The sequence below is a fragment of the Herpailurus yagouaroundi genome, unplaced genomic scaffold (assembly GCF_014898765.1).
Source record: "Herpailurus yagouaroundi ecotype Mexico unplaced genomic scaffold, PumYag 162, whole genome shotgun sequence".
Classification (NCBI taxonomy): domain Eukaryota; kingdom Metazoa; phylum Chordata; class Mammalia; order Carnivora; family Felidae; genus Herpailurus; species Herpailurus yagouaroundi.
In genome coordinates this window covers 46,650,866-46,677,465 of record NW_024412403.1, presented here as the reverse complement: position 1 = coordinate 46,677,465, position 26,600 = coordinate 46,650,866, and the positions used below count along the sequence as shown (strand labels likewise).

Sequence of the window (26,600 nt, the reverse complement as noted above, 5' to 3'; positions counted from 1 at the left end):
TTCATAACTGCTAAGTAAGCACTTCCGACTCCGAATTTGAGGCAGTTTCATACCATACTTTTAAAGATGTTATTTGAAATGTAGTAGGGCTTTGGTGTGTGTGTTTTTGCTTTTCTCTAAGTGTACCCGTGGGCTTCTCTGGTCTTAGCAATTGCATTCAGTTTCGATTTTGTGAGTAGGTCAGTGGAGAGAGGAGGTTGTCCCCAGCAAGGGGAGAGGCTGCCACCTTCCCTTTTCGCTGCTCTGGGGTCCTCCTGGGCAGCTCCAGGCATAGTTGCGAGTCCTGAATTAAAGAAGACTGGTTTCAAAAGAGCCTTGTTTGTGCCTGAGTCAGTGTTGGTGAGGCAATGTAAACAAGTTTGCAGGTAAGTTGTTTTATGCTGTTCCCCAACAACCTTGGGGGAAGGAGGTGGAGTCCTCATTTTACAAATAAAGAAGCGAAAGTCATTTAGTTTGTAACTGCATCTTGGATTGAGGTGCTTTGTCCTGATCTCTTTCTCCTAGGCTATACTTGGCAGATTCAGAAGCTAAAGGTTCAGGAGAAATAGGAAAATTGTGCAATTGCTAGGATTTTTGTAACCTTTAACAAGAAGGGAGACATATACGTATCAATTATAGACCCAGATGCTTGGGCTGGGAACCATAAAGTCACCTACATGGTCCTGAGATACCTCTCAAGCCATTAGAAAGAGAAGCTTTGGTTTTCTAATGGTTTCAGTCACCGTGTAAATGTAATTACAGAACCAGGTCCTGCTGGCCCCTCCCTGGTATAAATTAGGCTTCTTGGGAGCTCTCTTAACTCTTTGGAGCTATTCAGAAGCCATTAAATTATTCTTCCTGTGTTAAGTAGAACCCTTGAGATCTATAAATAGAGTAGCCCAGTAGTCTTTATAAAGATGTCTCCCAAAGCTTTTTTTATACTGACCTAATTCTTTTCCACTTGAAACTTTTAATACTGTAGGTCCTTTTTCAGTCGAATGGTAGGATTGATTCCTAAGCTGTGGTTATGGGTTTACTCACCAAATTTTTAAAAATGCATTTTAGCGGGGCACCAGAGTGGCTCAATTGGCTAAGTGTCCAACTCTTGGTTTCAGCTTAGGTCATGATCTCATGGTTTGTGAGTTCGAGTCCCACATGGGGCTGCCGCTGTCAGAGTGGAGCCAGCTTGGGATTGTCCCTCTGCCCCTCCCCTGATTGTGGGCACACTCATGCTCGTGCATTCTTTCTCTCAAAAATAGGCAAATAAATAAATTAAAAAAAAAAAAACATTTTAGTGTCTGTTGTGTGTCAGGCACCGTACGTTCATACACTTGAGACTTGGGGTCTTGAATGTCCATTAGAGTCCTTGTAGGTGACCTGTGTTTTCCTTAAGATAATTCCAAAAGAGGCAATATGGAGCCATGGTTAAAGTGCTCAAGCCAGGCTGCCTGGATTTAAATCCTGGCCACGTCATCTAGTAGCTGTGTGTTCTCATGCTTCAGTTTCCTCGTCTGTAAACCAGGAAGGATGATAGTGCTCACCTTATGAGAGAGACAGGGTTGTTGGGGACATATATAACCAGTATATGTAAAAGCCCTTAGAAACAGGGCTTGGAATAGAGAAAGTGCTAATAACCATGTGGCTTCCCTTCTCATCTGCTTGGGAAAATCAGGATTCATATTCTCTCTTTCTCTCTCTGTGTCTGTCTCTCTCTGGAACCAATGTATAACTCTTCCTGCACACATCTCCCCTTTCGCCCCTGCAAAAAAACTTGTTCTCTAATAAGTCTTTACTATTTCAGTAAGTGGAACCAGGCACTAATTGCCCATCCAAAGCCAGGAGGGTTTGAATAGTCTTCCCCTTCCACCAGCCCACTGTACTTGGTGCCTCCCAGGCCCTGCCAGTGCTGCTTCCAGGGTGCATCTGCCCCTCTCTGCTTCTCCCCCACCACCCTGGTCATCTCTGGCCTGGGTGACTGCCTTAGTAGCTTCCAGACTGATCTCTCTTGCTTTTCTCCAGGTCATTCTCCACATAGCAGCCAGAGTGAGCTTTTAAAAATGTAAATTAGGGGCACCTGAGTGGCTCAGTTGGTAAGCATCCGACTTGGGCTCAGGTCATGATTTCATGGTTCGTGGGTTCAAGCCCCACGTCGGGCTCTGTGCTGACAGCTCAGAGCCTGGAGCTTGCTTGGGATTCTGTGTCTCCCCTCTCTCTGTGCCCTTCCTCCACTCAGGCTCTGTCTCTCAAAAGTGAATAAAGATTAAAAAAAAATTTTTTTTAACATAAATTAGCTCATGTCATTGTCCTGCTTAAAATCCTGCATGACTCTTGATTGCCTGCTTTGCCAGTTTCTCGTTGTCTGTGCTGGTCTGCACCAGGATGGAAGATTCTCCAGGGCACAGGCGGTGGCTCTTTCACTGCTGAATTCTTGGGTATGTGGAACATAATAGCTGCAGCATAAAGACTTGCTAAGTGAGTAAGAATGTGTCTTTCCTCTTATTTCTAATATACTTTTCTCCTCTCCTCCTATCCTCCTTTCTTTTTCAGGATGAGCTTTGGAGGATCCAGGAGAAGCTAGAATGCTACTTTGGCTCCTTGGTTGGCTCGAATGTATACATAACCCCTGCAGGATCCCAGGGTCTCCCACCCCATTATGATGATGTCGAGGTAAGAGGAAGAAAATTGTTCTCTTGGGGCCTGGGTTAGCTGTCAGGGTTCATTTCAGCTCTCTGCCCTTCTTGCTGTGTGGTCTTAGAGATCCTGACCTCACCTAGATGTTGGTCCAAATTAATCCCACCAAACTGGCTTCCTGCTCATTCTCAAACAGGAAAGATGGTTTCCAGCCTTACTAATATAAAGAGCTACATATCCCTACAAAACAGGTATTTATTGAATCTGTCCACAGAAAAGCATGAGTGGCTTTTTCTGTAATTTCACAACGTAAGGGTTTTAATAAAGTGAGGTCACAAGTAATCTTTACATCTGCTTTCATTTTGTCCTTTTTCTGGAGCTGCCAAAAATGGATAATTTTTTCCATTTGTGAAAATCTTGGGGCAGCTTGAATGAAGGTCATGGTCTCACTTAAGCACTGGCACCTTGACAAGTGTTGCTTCACTCTCATGTGGCTGCCAAAAAAGGTAACTCTTTGGCTTGGGCATTTTGTACTTTTATTTTTATACTAATACAGTTATTAGTAAAACGTCTCCTTTTTCCCCCCTCTGAAGGCAATTTGATAGCAATACATTTCCCAAAAGTTTTTGATTTTGTTTTTAATATTTTAAACAGAGCTTTAAGATATCTTTGGCTGAATGAAGAATAAAAAACTTGACGTTTTCCTATCTGCCAAGGATGATATTCAGGATTTTAGGCACCATGAGTTATTTCTCAAACTTGGCTTTTCCCTCAGAGATTATGGGCTTTGTTGTCTGATAGAAGACTTAAAGGAAGGAGATAGTGGGATATAAAGAGCCCAGTGAGGCCTTATTACACTGAAAAGAATGAATATCCTTCCAGTATCAAGGTTCATGATGACCTGTTTTTTAAAAAGTGAAAAGCAGTAGTGGCAACTTTTATTCAAGTGTAGAGTGAAACACATCACTAATCTCTCATTTTTATTTTCCATCTGGAATGTGTAATTCATCGAAGCCCTTGGCGGGGCTAATACCCTAGAACCGCTTTGCCTCATGAGTTGTCCAGAAGCTGACATTCCCAGGTCCTGTGGCTCTCTTTAGGTTTTCATCCTGCAGCTGGAGGGGGAGAAACACTGGTGCCTTTACCACCCCACTGTGCCCCTGGCACGAGAGTACAGCGTGGAGGCCGAGGACAGGATTGGGAGGCCGACACATGAGTTCACGTTGAAGGTACGGGACCTCTATCACGGGAGCTGCTCGTGAGTCAAGTTCAGGTCTGGGGTTTAGTGTTTGTGTGATGGTCCTCAGAATACACGCAAGAGCGTGGGAGGGGGGAGGGTGGCTCTCACTCGGCCACGTGCAGCTTGTAAAGGAGACTTGGTGTTTGCATGTGTAGAATTGAGCTGAGGAAATGTTACATTCATTTTCCAAACAACCTGTCTTCAAATATAACCCAAGTTCCACAGGAATGGATTATGAGCTCGGTGACTACTGACTGAGAAGTGGAAGGTTTGGCCTGGGGCAGCTTCACCAAATCTAAGAGAGCAGTCAGGACTGGGCTGTAGCTTGCTCAGGCAGAGCACAGCCAGGGGCTTCTTAGTTTTTTTGTTGGTAGAATGCTAGCATGACCCACTCTCCTCCTGATTGTACAGTAGACCCTCTCTGCACTCCCCTCCCTCCCCCTGCATGTGTAGCCACCAGAAGAATAGTAATAATGAAAGGTCTTAAGGAATCTTACTCCGGGAAGCCAGGTGGCTTGATCGTGGTGGCAGGCTCGCCGGCATCTTGCTACAGAAAGAGTCTGTGTTTGAGCAGTTAGCCTGGGTGGACTCGTAGCCAATCCCTAGCAGGTGAGATTGCTGAGAAAAAAATCTTAGAGGGATGAGAATAGGTCCTTAATTCAACTTTATATATTGAATTAAGATACCATAGTTAGCTCAAACCATTCCAGAGATTCTACCAACTTGATGTGTATAGTTACTGTTTTTGCATTTCTTGTGTCTTGAATTTATCACTAGTTATAACTACTCAATGCCTTATGGACCTTTCTTGATTTTAAAAAGTTTTCCTGCCCGCCTGTACCTAGGAGAAGCAATCTCCTTTTTTGATGTGTGCTTACATTACAGGAGATTTGAATAGACACAATAAAGGTATCATTTTTTTAAGTTCTTGGTCAACAGTCAGCAGACCATGGCACATGGGCCAGAAATAATGGCCTGCTGCCTGTTTTTGTAAATAAAGTTTACCGGAACACAACCATATGTATTCCTTATTTATTGTCTAGGGCTCCATTCACATTGCACCCATAGAGTTGGCTGGTTGCCACAGAGACCACATGGCCCATGAACCAATGTTTACCATGGAGCCCTTTACAAAAAGAGTTTACCAACCCTTGTTCTCCATGAAGCATGTTGAATAGGCTCTTGTTTGATTATTTTTAGGGAAAGATTAAGCTATCCATGGTCTCTGAGGCCCAGGCTGAGTTCCTTAGCTTGATGACAGCCAACTGGCCCTACCCAAGAAAGTTAGTCTTTATAGTGGTCTTCAGGTATAGATGATGTGGGTTCTGTGAGGCGGTGCTGGGAGGCCGGGATGTCATGGAGCGATGCCCATTGGTCACACTCGTGAGGATCTCCATTCATTAAGAGCAGCCCTGAGTCTCCTAGGAGGAGAAAGGCAAGCATCAGGTACCGTAGGGTTTTTTCGCAATTGCACATTTATATACATGTGAATTTTAAACCACCGAAGATCCTCAAATGAAATCTTGGCATAAATGCTTAGTATATGAAACAGAAAAGCTGAGTCATTCTGGGCGGGGTGGGCATGAAGGCCACGACGAAGGTCATCACACCTGGGATCTTGGGATGAAGACCACCCCTGTGATGGAAGCACCACTCTGTGGTTTTGGGGCCTGACACGCCTGGTTTTGAATGTAGCTGTGGTCGCTTAAGAGCTATGTGTTCTTGGGCAAGTTGTTTATGTCAGTCTCAGTTTCTCCTTTATTGAAAATGAGAGCATAATATTTACCTTGTAGGTTGTAAGAACTGAAGTTTTTTGTTTTTTGTTTTTTTTAATATTTGTTTATTTTTGAGAGAGACAGAGTGTGAGCTGGGAGGGGCAGAGAGAGAGAGGGAGACACAGAATCTGAAGCAGGCTCTGGTCTCTGAGCTGTCAGCGCAGAGCCTGATGTGGGGGTTAAACTCAAGAACTGTGAGAATATGACCTGAGCCAAAGTCGGATGCTTTACCAACTGAGCCATCCAGGTGCCCCGGAAGGATAGGTTTTGATGCCTCCTTTACAGTGAAACTCCTTGGAAGAGACGGCTGTATGTCAGTACATTTATTACTGCTTATCAAATTACCACAAATTCCCACAAATTCAGTGGCTTAAAACAACACACATTTAGTTCTGTGGTTCATCAGTCCAGAAGGGATTTGGTTTTCCTTGGCTGAAATCAGGTATTGGCAAGACTGTTCCTTCCAGAGACTCTAGGGGAGAATCCATTTCCATGCTTTTTCTAGCTTTTAGAGACCTCCTGCATTCCTTGGCTCACAGCCCTTCCTCCATCTGCAAAGCCAGGAACATAGAGCCCAGTCTTTCTCACGCTAACATCTCTTTGGTTCTCTCCTCCTGTACCATCTTCTACTTTTAGGGATCCTTGTGATTATGTCGTACCTGCCCGGATAATCCAGAATAATTTCCCTCTCAGCAACTTTAATTCCATTCACAGCCTATTCATATCATCTATATTCATAGATGCCGGGGATTAGGCCACAGACATCTTCAGGGACCCTGCCCAGTCTTCTCTCCTGCTCCTGGGAATACCTCCCAGGAGGCTCCCCCCCCCACCCCCAGACTTGCTCCAGGACCAGTCTCCCCAAGGTTACCAGGGGCTACCACGTTGTCAAGTACAGTGCTTGCCACCGAGTTCCCATCATTCCTTTTTTTAAAGTTGTATTTATTCTGAGCTAGAGATAGAGAGCATGATCAGGGGAGGGGCAGAGAGAGAGGGAGAGGGAGAGAATCCCAAGGAGGCTTCGCATTGTTAGTGTAGAGTCTGATGGGGCTCGAACCCACAAACCGTGAGATCGTGACCTGAGCCGAAGTTGGACGCTTAACCGACTGAACCACCCAGGTGCCCCCGTCTGAGTCCCCATCTTAGCATCCTCCTGTCAGCCTCATTGGACACAGTGGTTCACTCCCACCTTCCTCACTGGGCTTCTAGGATGCCAGCCTCTTTTGCTTCTCTTTCCTGCTTACTGGCTGTTCCTCTTCATTCTCTTTGGCTGTTTTATCTTCAGTCTTTGCACCTCTGAAAGTTAGGATGCCAGGGTTTATTTCCTGGACCTCTTTCCTCAATCCATACCCACTCCCATGGTTTTAAATTCCCTCTAGAGGGGCTGAGACTTCAGCTCAGGTCATGACCTCACGGTTTGTGGGTTCAAACCCCGCATCTGGCTCTTTGCTGTCAGTGAGGAGCCTGCTTTGGATCCTCTGTCCCCTCCCTCTCTGCAACTCCCCACTTGTTCTCTCTCAAAAATAAAACATTTAAAAATAAATAAATTGGGGCCCCTGGGTGGCTCACTCGGTAAGCGTCCAACTTCGGCTCAGGTCATGATCTCACGGTTCGTGAGTTTGAGCCCCATGTCGGGCTCTGCGCTGACAGCTCAGAGCCTGGAGCCTGCTTCAGATTCTGTGTCTCCCTGTCTCTCTGCCCCTCCCCCACTCACACTGTCTCTCTCTCTCTCTCTCTCTCTCTCACAAATAAACATTAAAAAAAAATTAAAAATAAATTCCCTTTAGACTGATGTATTTGCAATGCTATGTCCTGTCTTTAGCCCACGTCTCTAAACTCCTATCCAACTGCCTACTTAATGTCTCTACTGGAAAGATAAAAGGTGTCACAAACTTAGTATTCTGCAAAGCAAACTCCCATTTCCTGCTGTCCCCAGCCTTCTTTCCTGTAAATGTGACACATTTTCCTGCTTGTTCAGGATAAAACCCTTGGATGTGGATTTATACAAAAGCCTCCTATCTGGTATCCCCTTTGCAGGCTTTTCTGACATGACCGTAATGATCTTTTGAGATCCATTGTACCCTTTGCCCAGATCTACAGTAGCTTTCTATTAAATCAGAATAAAAGCCAGAGTCTTTAAAACAGGCCAGAAGGTCCTGTAATCCAGCCCCTCTGCTGCCTTCTCACTTCACCTCCCATCATTTCCACCCTCACTGCTCTCCTGCCACATGGACCCAAGCACGTTTTTAACCTCAGGACCTTTGCCCTTGCTCTTCCCCCTGCCTGGAATCCTTTTGGCCCAGGTAGTCACTTGGCTAGCTTGCTCATTCTCTAAAGTCTCAATTGAAATGTCAGTCTAGCAGAGTGAGGTTTTAGCGCCCATCCTGGATGACAGTGGCATCTCTTACCCCAGGCACACCCTGCCCACCACCTCCATATGCATCATTCATGTCCGTCTTCTGCTTCTTTGTCTTCATTGCACTTACCACTGCTTGACATTATTTACTGCTTTATTTTCTGCCTCGCCCCACTCGAGTGTTTTTCTTGTATTCATTGTCTCTTCTCTCTTCTCAAATGTTTGCTCTCGTCTCAAATGAACTACAAAGGGGCAGGTCTTTGTTTAATGCTCTAACCCCAGTGCCTCACATCTTGCCTGGCGTGGGAGGGGGATGGAGAGGGGTTAACCAAATGGTTGTGGGATGAATAAATGAATGAATGAATGAATGAATGAATGAAGGTCTCATTTGGAGGGTGGTGCAGAGACACTGAGCAAATGATAGCTGTAATTGTGAGTCAAGCATTTGCTTCAAGTGGTAATTTCCCTGTCAGTTTGGTGTCCTTCAGGGTGAATGAGCCTCTAAGATAGCCCTTATGAATATATTTAATTGTATACTGTTTCTTTCAAAGGAAAATCTTAACGTTAAGGAAAGGGTTTTTGGTTTGTCTTTTTATCTGCTGTCTCTTGAACCACACCTCCTGGGCTCTTAACCAGAGTCAGACTGCTTCCCGTGTTGCAGACGGGAGGCTAGCGGCTATCAGGATTGCCTCTCCTCCTTAGGCAACTGCTATATGGAATGTTTCTCATCTGGGTGGGATTGGGGAGGATGTAGCTTCAGGAGTGATTGAGGAAGGATATTTCTATCCCCTGGCTTGGGCGAGACCTAGCACAGGATGGAGGCGGCTCACCTGCCCAAGAGGGGGACTGATCTTCAGTTCCATCTAGTTTTTAGGTTCAGGGGAAGGGTTACATGGTTTTTCAACTAGTCATCCACACATTCATTGAGCCTCTATTGTACACCTGATGCTTTGGGAGTTCAGGTTCTGGAGGACACACGATGGACCTCGACCCTTCCTGGAAGAGCTCACAAACTTCCTGATGGTTGATGGGGGAGTGGCAGGTAAAATAGTACTTATGGTACAACCATCTGCCTGTCACTGTTCCAAGACCTCTGGATATGGCATCTCCTTTAATCCTGAAAATAAGTCTGTGAATTTTGGGCCATTGCCTCCATTTTACAGGTCTTTGGTGGGTTAATTTTCTGAGGTTCCTCGCCAGTAAATGGCAACGTCTGTATGACTCCAAAGCTTCTACTCTTGATCACTGGACCCTTCAGAGGGTGGAGAGGAAGGGTGCAGGCTTCCCAGACACAGGAGGTCACCTGCTTGATCCCTGGATTGGGATGGGGCAGTTTCAAGTGTAACTGGTCTCGGCTGTGAATAACGAAAGTGACTTCGGGTACTGAAAGCCTCTCAGGACTGGGGTTCACAGTAACAGACTCAGGCACAGTGAAGCTAGACTAACGGGACCCCAGGAGCCCAGCATACAGACCACCCCATGAATCAGTAAGTAGAAGGTCTCTAGAAGGGAGAACTGAAACTCAGAGCCTATTTTTGTTTCTTTAAGACAAGGGATTGAGAAGACCTCCTCCTTATCAACTCCCTCCTCCCTTTTCTTTTTCTTCCTTTAGCCGGGTGATTTCCTGTACTTCCCCAGAGGGACCATTCATCAAGCGGACACTCCTCCAGGTCTGGCCCACTCTACTCACGTGACCATCAGCACCTACCAGAACAAGTATGACCCTCTTCTCAGCCTCATGTCCCAGGGCAGCTCAAGTTGTGGCCCGGGGCAACCACACACGGAAGGGAATGAGGGAGTTGGCCACTACTGTCCTGCTTATCCAATCTCAGGGGTTTCATTCAGGCTCCCTTGCTAACTCCATACTCCTTTAGAGTCTTCTCCCTGCCATCACCCCGTCGGGGATTCCTCCTGGGAATGCCATGAACATTGGGATTTACCCAATGAAGACTCGCAAATTTGGGACGAAAGAACCATAGCTGTAGCTGTGGCAGTGTTAATGATGCCAGGCTGAACTGGTAGTCTGTCTCTTTTTAAAAATCTTTTATTGCAGTAAAATATTTACAACGTAGTATATGCCACTGTAACCATTTTTAAGTGTACAATTTGGTGACAGTAATTACATTCACACTGTTGTGTAAGCATCACGACTATCTGTTTCCAAAACATTTCATCACCCCAAACAGAAACCCTCGTGTCCACTGAAACCTCTGGATCTCTTTTAAGGTTTCTGTCTTTTATGAAAGTTCATGAAGTTATGTAGGAGAGGAAGTCTGGAACAGTAAGACCTAAACTCACATGTGCTGAAAACAGTTCTAATTAAAACTGTGTTCCATTTCGGTGAGTGCCTCCTCACAGGACCCAGGCAGAAGCGCCCTCCCTGTGAGTGATTTCTGAACAGCAGCGACCTTGCTAGTAGTCCAGACCTCCTTGAAAGTCATTACTGTATCACAGCCTGCAGGCACCAGCCGCTGTGCTAGTTGCTGGGAATGCAGGCCTGTTACTGAAGGGGCTTTGAGAGAACTTGCAGTCTGGAAGTCGGGGCAGATTCCGTCATGGGTGTGCAGGGGGAACTCTTGCAGCATAGAGGAATGCATTTTGCCAAGCTGGGGCGTCTAGGAAGGCTTCAGAAATGACTTGACACCCAAGCTGAGTGAGTCTCAAAGGATGAGTAAGTAGAGGTGGGTCAGAAGGTCAAAGTAGGAGAGGCATTCTAGTCCTGACGGACAGCCAAGTCCCCTCCTACCTTCAAAGCCATAACTTGCAAAACAAGTTAGTAAGGTACTTCTACTTCCTCATCTGGGTTTTCTGGGTGAAATTAACCCCTGCATTTAAGAGGCTGCTCAGAGGAACTTGCTGGAGCCTGGCCTAAAGTTAGTGCATTCCTTGCCCACAAATAGAAGGCCAAAGCTTATGAAAAATGCCTTTGTCACTGTGGCTAGGCAGATTCTTGGGCATGGCCGGGAACAGAAAGTCACCAAGGCCAGCTTAAGAAGAGCGGGGACAGTTGAGGGAGTGGGATTGTAGGAAGTGGAAAGAGCCAGCCACAGGGAGGCCAGAACCTGAAGTTCACTGTGGGTACAAAGTACCTCTGGGCCTTGACAGCCAGTTTGGCACCATGCATGTCCATGTAGCTTCTGGTGTCCCGCCATTAATGTTACTCAGCTCCTCCCTCTTTCTGTGATTCTCTGTCTTTTGCGTTTCACTTACTGGCCCCGACTGGTTTCCTAGTAATTGGTTTTTCACGTACTTTGTTGTCTTTCCTCATCTTCTGTTCACTCATAACATTGACTCACCATAAGCCATTATTAGGTTCCTTGTCTGACCTCCCTTTATCTCAGTGAACTTAATAGCTTTTACTTTTGCTAAACTGTTTCCTAGTTCCAAGAGTGAAGAGCTAGTGGGCTCTTCCCTGGGTCCCACCCACGTCTTTGGTCAGCTGGGGATGTGGATGGACACCATGACTGACGTGTGTAGGTCAGACTCTGACCTGAGCCTTTATCAGTGGTTCTGGGGCTAGAATGGGACAAATTTAACTCAAGAACCATTGCTCCCCAGAGATGTCCCTGTGCTTTGGTCCTAGTACTCTTGAAGGCACTGTGGCAGGGTGAGGATTTCGGGGCCTTTTCCTAACACCTCTTAAGGGTAGCTTTTTTGGGAATTTTTGGGACCTCTGTGGGACAGCAGCAGGTTGGTTTGGCTATTTTACCAAGGTGAACCCCTCAAGAGGTATTAACCTCAAATTCTGGAAAGGCCCAACATCCATTCTGACTCTGAAAAGAGCACAGAGCTCTGGTTAGCTGCAGTTAATCTCTTCATGAGCTACTGCCACATGATTTCACCTATGGCCTTGCAAAAGGAGCTTATTTTTGTGCTGGTGAAAAATCTCCAGGAGGAGGTTCACGCAGTCAGATCTGTGAGGTTGGGTGTAACGTGAAGTTATAAAGTGGTGAAGATGCCAAAGGGTGGACGTCTTAGGGAAAGTGTCTCTGATGTGGCTTTTGTCTTCGTTTGCCACTTTTCCGGAAGGGAAGCATAAAAGTGTTAATTTTGCTTAGTGGGTGAGAAGCAAAAGTCATACTGTGAATTTCCATTTTGCACGTAGCCGGCAATTTGAAATCTGGTGACACTGAGGAAAATTTTAAACAGCTAAGAAATGTTTAAAGAGAGCAACCCCACAGAGCATTTCTTACAGTGGCACACATTTGGGAGTGAGCCAGTGGTAAATGCCCCAGAGAAAGCACAGGTAATTGAACACCGATGCTCATCCCTAGATGTTATTTTTGGCCATTGGATTCTACCCTTCTCTCACAGTAAACCACTGCTAGAGTTTCGACAAGTTGCAAGTTGACTATTTTAAAATTGTTGATGTTGGATATTTTACTGGGGAAGAGTGCCCCTCTATTACAAGGGAAAAAGGAAAATGTAGCGTCTAACAGTTCAGATGATTACAGTCTAGGGATCTTACGGTTACCCTAAATGTATTTCTTTTGGAGTTTTTGAACGTAAACATTTTTTATGTCCTATAATTGTTAAAATCTCCTACAAAGCTCCTCTCATAGACACTTGTGTTATAGTTAAAGACATTAAAAAATATTGGTCCCTTGAACTTCCCACTTAGACTGTATATGATTGTGTGGTATCTTTAGGAAAAATTGTGAATAAAGTCTAGCTTCCCACTTTTAACTTTCCACGTGAGTGTCTGGGAAAGGCGGGGGAGAGAAGCTGTGTGATTGATGAAGGTCTTTTAAAGTTTTTTGTGCTGAGTAATGTCAAATTAATTAAACTCACGATGCCTGGGGAAGGGAAGAAAGTTGGAATGCCCTTTGTAGCTTTGGGATTTACTCTCGAAATCAGTGTTTTTTGTAAATTCCGTGTGTGCTCTGTTTTCTTTTTTGGTGCATGTTGCAGTTCATGGGGAGATTTCCTTTTGGACACCATGTCGGGGCTTGTGTTTGACACCGCAAAGGAAGATCTGGAGTTCCGGGCTGGCATACCCCGGCAGCTGCTCCTGGTGAGGAGTGAAGGCGGGTGGGGGGAGTGGCAGCCCAGGCCGGCAGAAGCCGTGGTCCCCCTCGGAGGGACTCCAGGATCCTTCCTCCCACAGGAGTCAAGCTTGTCTCCTGGGCTGATGGCAGAGCTGGGAGGTTTGCAGAGGAGGGTCGTGCCGCACGTGACGTGGGACCCAAAGAGCCTAGGGTGTTGTGCAGACAGCCCTCTTTCCATATGTCACGGTGGCAGTAGCAGGCGCTGTGAGGACGCTGGCTGAATAAGTGGTTGAATAAGTAAGACGTGTGGCTAGGAGAGCCATAGATTGATTGCACATGATTACTTAGGAGAGACCCACAGGAGATCCTTGGGGTACTGGGGTATTCCTGGCTTTCCTCTGCATCCTTGTTTTATGTTTGAAACAGCAGCACTGTTAGGCTAGTTTTGAGGTGACTGAATTAGTGCTAAGATGAGCAAAGGTTACTTTCACTGTCTGAAGCAGTCACCTCAGGACGATGAGTTGCCTTCCTAAAGGCAGAGCCGAGACTGCACCATATTTCTAGGGATCCCTCTTTCTAGGCAAAATCCTGACAATTGATCTTGTTTTGGCTAACAAAAGGCAGCTTATGATGAATAGTGGTTACAAGGAAATAATGGGGTATTCTTAAACACACTGGTTGTCCCCTGCCCCGTACCCCCAGAAGCATCATGGATCTTCGTCTGTACTGGGTGATTATGCTCAGTGTACTACTTTGGAGACCAGGACCTTGGTGGTAAGTCTTGTTGGAGTTTGGGCCAGCACTCACATCTCTTTCCAGCAGGTGGAAGCCACAGCTGTTGCAACAAGATTAAGTGGCTTTCTGAGGACCCTTGCAGACCGCCTGGAGGGCACCAAAGAGCTGCTTTCAGCAGACATGAAGAAGGATTTTGTTATGAACAGACTTCCCCCTTACCATATGGGAGACGGATCAGAGTTTTCAACGCCAGGTGGAGCTTTTGCTTTTCTTCTAGGTGGTTGGGCTGATGTGGGATATTTTGAGGCTTTCCTGGGTGGGCTCCTCTTTGGGAAGATGGAAAGTAAGAAGCATCTTAAAGTTTATTTGAGAGAGAGGGAGAGAGAAAATCCCAGGCAGGCTCCATGCTGTCAGTGCAGAGCCCAATGTAGGGCTCCATCTCACGAAGCGTGAGATCATGACCTGAGCCAAAATCGAAAGTCCATCACTTAACCAGTGAGCCACTCAGGTGCCCCAAGAAGCTGGTAAGGTGGACCAGGATCTGTCTTTGGCATGTTACGTTTGGATAGGACATGCTGTACCTTTAGGCATCCTGCCTCCCAGCATGTTGGGGAGAAAGAGCCCTGTGATTGTGGGTGAAAAATAGGTGTATTTATGGGTCCTCTGGTATTCATCATCTTCAGGAAGTTTTAATAACTTGAACACTGAACTAATTCCAACAAGATGAACTCAGTGATGGGTAAAATGTTGCCACCAGCAGGTGAAATTTAAGAATGCCCAAGGTGGTCACCAACTTTCCCTAAGTCCCATGTGACTACTTTGGGACAGGTTTAGGCTGCAAATGACCTAACACTTGTGGATAGATGGTGATAGTATACCATCAGTATGGCACTCCTGCAGGGGGACAAATGGGTTTAGGACTTACTGCAACTGGGAAGACCACACACTATTGAGGGTTGTGGGGCATCTCAGTAAAAGAGTGTTGGAAGGCTTTATAGGATTTGGGCTCTGGTTAGGTGATTTTTTAGGAGGGTTAAGAGAGTGGGGCTTTGCTCTGAGTTGGATGCTGTCAGAAAATAGGGAGTCTAATTGGGTCTTCTGTAGGCAGGAGGAGTGAAAGGAAGCTGAAGTTGGAATTAGTAAAATGGGATCTGCTTCCCGGATTAGCAGGATGGGGACCTGTGGTCCTTTTGGAGGTTGGGACAAAGTTCTTCCTTTTGCCTGAGTTCAGACATGATTGTGGAGCGGTCTTGTTTTAGTCTGGCTCTCTCACAGAGGAGGGGCCTTGCTTACTGTTGGTGTTCAGGGGGACTGTGTTCAGCAGAGCACCGACACGTGGCTGTGAGCTCCAGGCCCAATCTCGGGCTGCTTGGTGCTTTCTCCATGGAGTAAGAGTCTCATTTTTACTAATTTTTATTAAAACCTTATTTATCATAGTTGAGAACCACTGAAATAGTCTATAAGGTTGCCTCTAACATGGATTCTATTTATATTTTTAGTACAATCTTTAGGGGAAGTTTAGAATTAGTTTGGTCCTATTCAAAGCAGATTTTTTTCAGCATATATTTTCATCTTTATAGAACCGTTTTCTGAGTATCAGCTTATGGCACGGAATATCTTCTCTAAGGTTTTCCTTGTCTTACCCATTATCGTCCATAGGGCTCTGTATTTTCAAGACTCTTTAACCAGATGACCCTGTAAGATTAGTCTGTTTTTAGTGGCTACTTTTTCACTAAGTTAAATCTAACTTGGGAAAGCACTATTTTTTTATTTCTGTGAATTTTATTAGCTGGCTTTTATGATCTTATGCTTGACCTACATGGATAGAATAATTTGCTATGATTATACAACTAGTTGGTGAGATGGTGCAGTTTGAACACAGTCCTTTCAGGGTCCACGTGTAGAGCAAGAGGCAGAGGACAGAAACTGGGGAAGGGAGTGTTGTGTGCAGAAGGCATGGTGGCCCTATTGTGACAGTTGTCATGCTTCCATGGTATTGTATACATCTATTTAATATGCTTAACCATCTATCGTTACTGATCTGTTAAACATCTGCACTGGAAGAATGAGCTCCATAAGGATATAAACTATATTTCAGTATCATTATAAATATAGGGTAAGCCAATACTTGAGTTGGAGGGTACCCCACATTTAGATTTTACCCACAGACAAGATTCAACCTGGGTTTCCTCTTGTGAAGGTTGTCTTTCTCCCTGTGGGTCTTCTAGGTGGACAGTTACCAAGGTTGGACAGCACAGTGAGACTGCAGTTTAAAGACCACACCATCCTCACAGTAGGGCTGCATCAGGATCAGTCTGTGAGTATACAGAGGGGAGGAGGTTTCCTCTTTTCTCAGAACATTTCTGTCACGGGCCTCAGGTTATCAAATTAACAAACAGCCCCTGCCTTTACCCCTCATGCATCTGTCCTCATAACTTTGTGCCCTGGCTTTACATCAATCAGATGGTGCTTACATCTCACTGGGCCAGAGAGGCCTGCCTGTTGGACGTTTGGGGCTTGCCCTCATCCCCACAGATTCTCCTTTATTCCCCTCATGTGGAGATTATTGCCTGGTCTCAGGCCATACTGCTCTTGCTCAGATAACTGCAGACCCTTGTTCATGCACCTCCCTCAGTCCCTCTCCCCTCCTGAATGTTGTCCAAATCTATCATTATGTATGGCTTTGTGAAGGTTTCTTCTCAAAAAATCTCTATCTTGTAGATCATGGAGAAGAAAGTCGACATTCCATAACCTTGTCACCTAATCCTATGGTTGCCAGAACTGGCTAACTGATCCTTGACTCTACTGGAATTTTTTTTTTTTTTTGGAGTGAGTGCCAGTGGGGGAAGGGCAAAGAGAGAGAAGGAGAATCTTAAGCAGGCTCCATGCTGGGCATGCTGATTCAGGGCTTGATCTCACTGTTGTGAGATCATGAGCTGAGCTGAAATCAAGAGTCGGAGGCACAAATGCCTGAGCCACCCAGGTGCCCCAACTGGAAAAGTTTTAGAAGTTTTAAATTCCTGGGTTTCATCTGCTCTGGGTTGGAGCTTCTCTATTTATTAGTAAAGCTCCCTGGACACCATCCCCTGCCCTATGACTTCACCCTCTTCCTTTTAATTCGCTATCTTGATAGGTACTCCATAAATGATTGGAAGGGGATGAGAGTGTGGGGCAGCTAGGTGTGTCCATAAGCAGACTGTCACAGCCATCATGGCCAGACCTGGAGAGGACTGATTTATAAAACACACAGGAAAAAAAACCTCAGAAGTATACACTCTTGTATTCCTATTAAAAAAAAAAAAATCCTAGTTATTCTGATAATCAGAATTATTCTGATATACAGAATTTGAGACCTTCTGTATCAGGCCAAGGTCTTTGACCCTGATGTAAGAGGTGACCAGGAATGAGTGAGGATTCTGATGAGGATGATAAACCCCCCTGTGTAGGATGGAAAGGAAGGGAAGTTGGGACTATTTGGGAGGCTACTGTAATTGGAAGTTTTTATAGCTCCTGTGGCTGGTAATATTTGCTCCATGGTGTTCATAAATTGTCAGCTTATCTATAACTGGGAATGTCAAATTCTGACATAAAACTGTGCTGTTAGGATCAAAGGAACAAACTTGTGTTTCATTGATAAGTTGATATGTAAACATTTGTTTTCTTAAACCCCATTTCTGATGATGTTCTACCAGCTACACTCTTTAAAAAGTGCCTATTTGTTACATACAAATAGTAATCTGATTATAATATATACCTTGTATATAATCATTTTGTGTCAAAAAGATTCTTTACAGTATTCTGGGTGTTGAATTTCATTATTGGAAAACACTCCTAGTAGTCACCTCCTATTTTGTTGTTGACAACTTAACCCACCCCTCCCCTTTTTTTCTTTTAAAGGACGAAACTCAGGAAAAGATGATTTACATCTATCATTCCTTAAAGAACAGGAGAGAGACACACATGATGGGAAATGAGGAAACAGAGGTCCGTTCCAACCTAAAATGTCTTTCCTGTGATTTGGTGGTGGCTGGGAAGAATGTGTTACCTTTGATTTATGGGTGATGTGCTTTTTTATGATCGCAGCATGGACTTAACGTTTCACACAATTGACAAAGCCCTTGCATGGGGATGATGAAGCCAGACAGTTCTGTGATGTACATATACCAGCTTTAAAAGATCCTAGCTGGGACTTGCAGCCTTGAAGGAAATGTGTAATGTAATAAATATGAAGCAGTGCAAATGACTATTATATAAACTAGGATGCCTTTCATAAAGTCTAAATTTTTATATGGGAATTGGCCAGTTCTGTAGGTTGCCTACTTTTAAGGTTATCAAAAATGATGTACTGATAACTATAGGAGTTTTTTTTATGAAAGTACATTTTTTATCTAAATGGTTTGTCCTTTTTCAGTCTCATGGACTTCGCTTTCCTTTATCACATATGGATGCACTGAAGCAAATTTGGGGCCATCCAGCTGTTTCTGTCAAGAACCTGAAACTTCCTACAGATGAGGAAAAGGAAAATCTGGTGTTATCCCTCTGGACAGAATGCTTAATCCAGGTAGTCTAGTGCCTTTCCAGAATTGAGAACGGACCATCTGTTACATACGTATGAGAAGAGGAGGAGCAAACATTTATGTGCTAGGCAGCTTCTGTTGCTTTCAGTCAGCAGCTTGGGAATGGTTCTACAACTGTCCTTACCTAACAACGTGAGCCCTCCCTGTTTCAGGAAGTTGGTTGGCCATGTGTATTACAGAGGCACATGGAGGAAAGAATGGCAGATGAAGTGTATGTCTCAGAAAGTAACAAAACTGTACTTTTGACAAACTTCTTTAATCCAGTGTGGTAGAAAAGGTACAACTCCAATAAATGTATCACTGAAATTTGAATGTCATTTACCTGGCTTTGTTCTTTGGAAGAAACAACTTCTTTAAAGAGCTTCACTGGCTCTATAAAAATCTTTTCAACAATTAAAGAAATTTTAAATTGGTTTTTTACAATGAAAATATACATACCTTTGTGTATACATAACCCCCCCATTAAAATAAATTTACCCCTATAAGTTTCATTAAATACTGCCAAACTAATGAGAGGCACTCACATCTATGGGCTTAAGGGAGTTTTACAACGCTGCTTCAAAGATGACAAAAAGCCTGAGAGTGAAGGAAATTTACATGGAAAGACCAAGTCTCTATAAAAAAAATGCTCAAAATAGCGGGTCTTTGTGTTTAAACAATTCACTGTTATTTTATATTCTAAAGTGCTTATAGGGGGATATTTAAAAATATTGCTAGCAGATTGAATCTATATAAAAATAGGTGGTTTTTTGCTTTCTGGTAAAAGTTGGGTATGAGGGGGAACAGCTGTCTCAATTTGTTTAAAACCAACTCAGGAGGAAAAAATACTAAGAACTAATTTTTAAAGGTGGTAACCATTACTTGATATCCAACCTGATTTTGCTTATAAATGGAAAGCTGAGTTTTCAGTCATTTAATTAAATAAAATGGTAGAGTCAAGGCTCAAATACTATTTGGGTTTTCATTTGAACATCTGAAATTTACTTCAGTAAAGAAAACTGTGACTAAACACTCCTCGAGGGCAGATCAGGCAGAATCTAGGATGAGGCCTCAGCACCAGGACAGGTGACCACTGGTTACAGTCTTGCCACCCTGAAGGGTGCCTGGTACTACAGAGGAAAAGGATGGCCACAGGTTATTTGTGTGTTTTTTTTGTTTTTTTTTTTTTGTTTTTGTTTTTTTTAGCTTTTTTTAGCTTGGCCACAGAAAATATGCCAGTACTTGAGCCTTTTTCCTAACAAAGCTGAGGTCCTCCCTGGGGTCAGTTACAAGTATGAATACTTAAGGTGCTTCTGTTATAAAAGCTTCAATAGAGAAGAACCTTTAAGGCTTACCTAAATACAGCAGCTTAATAGGAAGGCTTATTAAATATGTTTTCAGGTATTGCTAAAAAATTATCTTCTAGGCAAAGTACAACCTGACCTAAAGGAATCTGTTGTCCTGTGCTAAGCACTCACACCCATCTACTAGGAGGATCTTAGGAGAGAAAACACACACTTGATGGAGATCAAGCAGGAATAGAACCTTTCACAGAAATCAGAACATGTGTTCTTCATAGGAACACTGAATAGCTGGCAAGAACACTTTGAGCTTTTCCACGGTTAACAACAATGGATTGGAACCTGGGAGAAAACCTTCTGCTCAGTGATGGAGAAGTCTGAGGACAAGGAGCTTCCTCTCCATGGGATGTGAAGTTCCTTCTTCCTTTGCTCTTTCTCGAGATGTTGCCAATTCTCTTACAATATTTCAATGTCCCATTTCTGTGTTTCTTCTCCCTCCAGGGGTTGATTTACAATTACATGAGTCTTGTCATAATAATTTCCTCCTACAATAGAAATTCCAAAAGAAAAGATGATTTGTTCACACAGGTGCTTAACCATGTTCACAAGCTTTTGTTCAGCCCATTGTGTGGTAGAATAATATTTGATTTACAGAGCAGCCTGAGATGGAAAACTGAGTTTAAATAAGCTTAGCTGTTATTAACCTCAAACCGGACCTTATCATGGCTCAAACTGAAAAACTAAGGGGTGTAAATTGTTGTTCAGAATCGCTTTGTTGGGGCACACTGCTTTTGCAGTCAAAGCGCTGGGTCGGAGGCGGCTCTGGCTGAATGTCAGGGGCTGTGATTTTGCTTCCACACGGACAGTGGCTATGACTAAGCCAGTTAAAGCAACAGCCCGGACCTTGCTAATAAACAAGCTTGAACAATACCCACCGTCAGTTTTAACTGAAGGTTTTTAAGGAGTACAGCAGTTCACAGCAAAAAGAGGTTTCTTTCTAAGAAACAGGACATCTTATAGTTGATGAAGCTTCACATTTACAAATGTTCTCAAAGATCACGTAGCAAATGAGGATTTTACAACTGTACTAATGTACAAAAACCTTCTAAGGTTTGTCCTTAGGCTTTTCCTACTTGATCCAAGTAGCTAATTGTTTTGTTCATTAAAACAGCGTTATCTCTTTTCAAGAATAATTAGAAATAGCTTAGTATTTCTTTTACCCAGGAAGAGGAGGAGGTTTGGAATTTACATTACATCCAGGGACACACAACGTTTGTCCTGTGGGTTTGTTCAAAGGCCCACCTTTAACATCAAGGACAAGCTGATCACTGAGATAGGAGCTGATGGTTCCATTTCTGTTCAGCCTCCACTTCTGCCGGAACTGTCCGTGTTCGGTCCATAGAGCCACTTTGGCTCCAGGTGTGTCCCGGCCACCAATCACATCCAGGCATGTATCACTGGCCTAAGAGGATTAGGAAGAAAATTGGCAGCACTGTGTTATCTCGAATCAAGTGAACGGGGTCCCTTTTCTTTACACAACTCCCATCTAAAAAAGACTGTATAGCATAGTTACAATTCCACTAACTTTTTAAGTCTTCTTTATGGCTGAGAGGAGATGGTACAGAAATAGATCTACTGAAATAGAGGTGCTCATTTTTTAAAAGGATACCTGCATCTGACAACAGATGGTCAATGAAGGTTTGCTGCATTACAATTAAATGTTTATTAGCATAAACGTATCGGATCACTGGAGCTTGGTTTTCCTATGAAAGCATCCGTGATGTGCTAGATAGCCAATGATAATTACTCTTAAGTGCTTTTCATTTTTGTTGATGAGAAAAAGGTAGGCAATCCATTGGTGACATAATAAAACTGGTGTTCTGTTCCCCAGAGCATCAAATGTAAAGGAGCATCACAATGTAAACTTGGTTTTTCTAAGCTTTCTCCAGTAACAACTTCTTGTACTACTGCTTCCTTGTGTATTTTGAAAGCGAAAGGTTTAACATGTTTAAATCACAGACACCTGATTTTACCTGGGCCACAGTAAGGAATGTGTCACAAAAGCACAATGTCCAGTTGAATCCAGTGAGTTGTCACTGGTTTTAAAAAAATCATTTAGGGGCACCTGGGTGGCGCAGTCGGTTAAGCGTCCGACTTCAGCCAGGTCACGATCTCGCGGTCCATGAGTTCGAGCCCCGCGTCAGGCTCTGGGCTAATGGCTCAGAGCCTGGAGCCTGTTTCCGATTCTGTGTCTCCCTCTCTCTCTGCCCCTCCCCCGTTCATGCTCTGTCTCTCTCTGTCCCCAAAATAAATAAACGTTGAAAAAAAAAAAATTAAAAAAAAAATCATTTAGGCATATCCAGTGTGTGATAACCTTAGTTTTTCACTTCAAATAGAGAATTTTCCCATCTAGAAAATTCAGTTTCTAAGTCGATTTCACTGAAAAGCCTTAGTAATATACATCACAGTATCTGAATAATCATACAACTGTTTCTAGGAAGGTGCATTATTTTAAGTTTTTTTTTTAAATGTTTATACACTTTTTGAGAGACCGAGTGCGAGCAGGGCAGGGGCAGAGAGAAATGGAGACAAAGAATCCAAAGCAGGCTCCAGGCTCCGAGCTGTCTGCACAGGAGCCCGACACGGGGCTCGAACTCACGGACCGTGAGATCCTGACCTGAGCCGCAGTCGCTCAACCGACTGAGACACCCAGGTGCCCCGACCTTTGCATTATTTTATACTCCCATTTCATCGGGCAAGATTCTGGTTTCCAAAAGAAAAAGCCAAAAGGCAGGGTGAGGTATCAGTGGGTGGTTACCTTGGACTTGAAGAGTCCTCGGCAGTAGTGCCAAACCTGAGTGGTCTTGCCGCTATAGGGAGAAACGCACACAGATGTTGCCCTTGTGTCAGCGACGTTGCCGGTGACGGTCAGGTACTCGTCCTGGGCCCGGTTCCTTATTCTGATGTACACTGCAGGCTAGCACAGGGGAGAGACCGCCAATTAGGAAAAAACATTATGAACCTGGCAATCAAGCCTTCCACAGGACAGCAGCTTAGAATGCAGGCGGTGACGGAATTCGGCTTGCTATGCACTTGCGCCCTTCCTCCCTTGAGTCAGTATGTTTAAGTTACTATTTTTCTACTGACAGACCTCAGGTCACTGAACACTTTTCTCAACACGGCCCTTTTGGAAAAGTGAAAGGTAATAGTTTCATTCATTAAAATGCCACATGGCAAGGGGCAGTGAAGCATGCCGGACTTGCTCAGTTTCATTCAGGAACCAGGGTGTCCCATCTGTGCTGGGAGAGCAAGGGGAAGAGGAGGAGGGCGAGATACTGCACACCTACAAGGCTCTAACAACAACTTAGCGAACACTGCAATAATGAGACCCGCTGTTTGAGCTACTGTTAAGTGCCAAACGCCTGCTGTGAAAGTCTTGAAAAACCCAGGTAGCTGAGGGCCTGAGCAGCTGTGGTAGTGTGTTTAATTTATACGTTGTGGACCTTTACACTTCAAGAGAAGAGACTATGTATGTTTAATCACTATGTGGGTATTCAAGAACTTCATCCCCTGGGCCTGGAATACATACACAAAGTTTTCAAATACAATACTAAATCTAGGACTTGCCTCTAAGGATAATAGTTAATATTTATTGAGAGCTTAGTATATGTCAAACAGCGTGCTAAAATAAATGCTTTCTGGGCTACTGTATTATCTGTCCAAGTCAATAACCAGAAGAACCCTTTAGGAAAGTACAATTATGAGCCAAATTTACAAAGTTAACACAGATGTGCAGAAGCCAGGTTGGCCTTCACCAAAACTGTCCTTCTTAACCATGATGCTCTAAGGTTTGCTTACGTGTACTAATTATCCTCAGACACAGAGAACAAGAGAAGGTGGTGGTGTGAATTAAGTCAGAGGAGGAAGGGACACAGCATAGGATGGAAACGCCCCAGAAACCATTTTTTCAGCCATAGGCCTCCTGTCTTAATGAAATAAAATACAAGACACTCCACATCCCCACCTTGGGTCATATGCTGGCACCCTAATCAGAATTCTGCTAGGTAATAACAAACCATCTATTTAATAAGGAAGCACTAGGTAAGTGCTAGGTAAATGCAATAATGTATCATGGTAAGCCCGCCATATTCTACTCTTGAAACTCAGATCAACTGAAAGCCAGCTGAATTTTGGTATATTGCTGCCACATTTGGCCTTTCTAAGGAAATAAACATTCTGAGTACTTAGGCAAATAGAAGGACACATTTGTATCTGGCCATTTAAAGCCGGTAAAAAAGACCTCTACTAGCAAAATGTTTTCAATGCTTCAGAGCACTACCACATTAATGAATGAGCTTAAATACCTGTGATTGATAATAAGTTTATAGGAGGGATATAATTCTGTAAGTCTCCCACTGCCAATTTTTAATTCTTGAGGCTTCAGTACAGCTTTATTAGTTTCTTTACTTTGCACACAGAAAACAGGCGTGAGGTGTGACCTTCACAGAGGACACAATTCCAATTATGTTAGGACCAAACATTACAGTTTTAATCAATTAACTCAAGCAAAGTACTAATTACCCTTATTACACACTTGTAGTCTGACTCTTCTGTAATTACACTTTAAAATAGTGATGTGCATTATAAGTGCCTTAGTGACTTCCTAATTCCCAAACTCAAAGAGGATCGCATTTTAATTATTCCTGAATTTCCATACAAGAAGATGAATTACAGCAGTACCGAGAGCCTCACCAAAACGGAAATGACCCATAATAATACTGTTTTAGAAACCCAGAATTCCTTCGCTGGATTCTAAAGCTGTGGCCTAAATAAACAAAGACAAAATAATCTAAAAATATTCTTAAAATTGATTATTAAACCAGAATGGGAATCAGGTCCTAAAGCACAACACAATAACAACACAGTGTTAACTGTCAAAAAACTTTTATGTGAAATTAGAGGCTGCTGTTCTAGCTATCCTTGATCTCGGGACCCTGAACAATCACAGAGACCTTCTCCAGTAAGGAGCTACGTTTCACAAGTGAGAGGATAGTCTTAGCGTCTAGGTTGGCCTCTAAAGTTCCTAACAACCTAGGATTAAGCATTATTATATAGTTGGGAAAAGCTAAACTGAATTCCCACTTCTGCCTTGCTTTTTCCTATGGTTTTCAGTAGGATTACCCACCATCTCATGTGACCGGAGTGAGGAATAAGCCAGATGTGAAGGTCATGAAATCCTGTACCACCAACTCTTTGCCAGGAAAAGCCTGCTCACGTTTAGTGTCACTCAGAAGAGCATCTCTAATTCTCTCAAGGGACACTGATGAAGGAACTTTCAAAATAAATGTGTTCCCACAGTAATGTAAGCCAGATGTCGTGTCAGGCTCTTTACATACATGTTCTTATTTAATCCTCACAACAATACTGAGAGGTGAGCAAGGGGATCGCTGTTTCATGAGAGGAATCTGAGGTGCCAGGAAGTGAAGTGACTCACCCAAAGTCACACTGCTTACAAGTGGCAGAGCCAGGATTTGAACCAACAGAACCAGAGAGTGGTGGGAATGGGCACAGTGTGGATGTGTGTGTGGCGGGGGGCAGGGGCAGCAAGACCACTTACTGGCTGCCATATGTCCAACCTGAACATCAGAGCCTCAGCACTTCTATCCACTATGCGACCCTCAGCTCAGTGCCTGGAATGTATGGTGCCACTCTGTAAATGTTGATCTTATTTTGGACGAAGTTAAGCGTGTGGCTGCTCAACACAAATTTTAGAAAATAAATCTGGGTTCAAATCCTGGTTCTGACAGTTGGAGGACTTTTGCTAATTTGCTTTACCTCTCTGGCCTTTATTTTCCCATCTGGAAAATGGGAATAACAACTCCTACCTTAAAGGGCTGTTGTTGGAATCAAGTGAGAAGTCTTTCAAATTAGAAGTCAAATGGCATATCCACTGACGATCACGCCTGATCGCCTGGCTTGGCTTTCCCACCTTCTGTGAAACCTCCCATGGCTCCACACATGCTGATATTTCCTTTCTGTGACCCAGAAGCTTTTGAACGGAAGATCGACAAGCAGTAGGTGTGTAAGATCCATCCTGAGTTTTATTAAGTAGGGGAAAACATCCAAGTACTCAGAAAGTAAAACTAGGGCAGTCTCCGACTTCATTGTTTTCTTTGCTTTCCACAGACCTGATGATATTTATTTTTTCCATGAAAGGTCAACAAGGTCAGTAAGATTGTGGACTTAAACCTAAAACCCAACATTGACCTTAGACACAATTTAATGAATTGGTTAACATCTACACGATTTCTCATCCTAATTTGATCCCCTTGTAACATAAATGTCAAACTAAATGGTCAATATTTCAGATGCTGTGGTTCATGACATTTGTACTAGAAAAATCAAGCTATTTTGGATCTTATGGGTTTTTTCTCTTCTCCTTACCTGCTTCATAGGACGGAGGGAACCAATTGTTTTCCATCCACTGAATGCTGTCCAATTTGGGATCTCATTAGGCTCGAGTAGGATTTGTCTTCCTAAGAAATTGGATCCTTCATAAGCTATCCATCTATATAAAAGCAGGAAAAAAACAGAATACTTAAAAACAAAAAGCAATCTCTTATCAAAAACACCTTCTTGTGTACAAGGTTCATTCTTTAAAACTTCTGGGTTTGTAGATTTTCAAAGAAAAAATGTATAACTGTTTTTTAACAGAAAGGATAGGAGGGACTGGGAGGAAGCCCACTGCACTGGGGCTCAGAAGATTTGCATTCCAGTTAGGATTCTGGTTTCCTTACTTCTAAAACGAGGTTCCCTCCGGGTCTAAAATTCTGTGTGTCTTTGATAATGCTGTCTTTTTTTTTTTTTTTTTTTGGTAACAGTTTAACATTCAAAGACCACAGCCTTTCCCTGTTACCAGTTACAAAATACTAGGTTTAGACACTTGTCAGGATGGCGGCGTAGGAGGACGCTGGGCTCACCGCGCGTCCTGCTGATCACTTAGATTCCACCTACACCTGCCTAAATAACCCAGAAAACC

General features: G+C 43.7%; 2 protein-coding genes across 10 annotated transcripts in view; one reads left to right on the top strand and one right to left on the bottom strand.

Annotated features, from left to right (window-relative positions):
- RIOX2 (ribosomal oxygenase 2) overlaps positions 1 to 18,873 on the top strand; it is a 28,023-nt gene extending 9,150 nt beyond the window's left edge. For 5 of the 6 annotated variants that reach the window (XM_040484271.1, XM_040484269.1, XM_040484268.1 and 2 more), the window contains exons 3-10: positions 2,527 to 2,646; positions 3,711 to 3,839; positions 9,594 to 9,697; positions 12,893 to 12,995; positions 13,789 to 13,957; positions 15,933 to 16,021; positions 17,602 to 17,688; positions 18,116 to 18,873. In XM_040484271.1, the coding sequence (XP_040340205.1) occupies positions 2,527 to 2,646; positions 3,711 to 3,839; positions 9,594 to 9,697; positions 12,893 to 12,995; positions 13,789 to 13,957; positions 15,933 to 16,021; positions 17,602 to 17,688; positions 18,116 to 18,274 (960 nt within the window). In that variant the 3' untranslated portion in view covers positions 18,275 to 18,873. The remainder of the gene's footprint in view (positions 1 to 2,526; positions 2,647 to 3,710; positions 3,840 to 9,593; positions 9,698 to 12,892; positions 12,996 to 13,788; positions 13,958 to 15,932; positions 16,022 to 17,601; positions 17,689 to 18,115) is intronic. The other variant, XM_040484273.1, reaches the window with a different exon arrangement.
- Positions 18,874 to 19,467: 594 nt separating this feature from the next.
- CRYBG3 (crystallin beta-gamma domain containing 3) overlaps positions 19,468 to 26,600 on the bottom strand; it is a 139,836-nt gene continuing 132,703 nt past the window's right edge. For all 4 annotated transcript variants that reach the window (XM_040484264.1, XM_040484266.1, XM_040484267.1 and 1 more), the window contains 4 exons: positions 26,006 to 26,129; positions 22,380 to 22,538; positions 20,864 to 21,023; positions 19,468 to 20,106 (listed from right to left, as the gene is read on the bottom strand). In XM_040484264.1, coding sequence (XP_040340198.1) covers positions 20,018 to 20,106; positions 20,864 to 21,023; positions 22,380 to 22,538; positions 26,006 to 26,129 — 532 coding nt within the window. In that variant the 3' untranslated portion in view covers positions 19,468 to 20,017. The remainder of the gene's footprint in view (positions 20,107 to 20,863; positions 21,024 to 22,379; positions 22,539 to 26,005; positions 26,130 to 26,600) is intronic.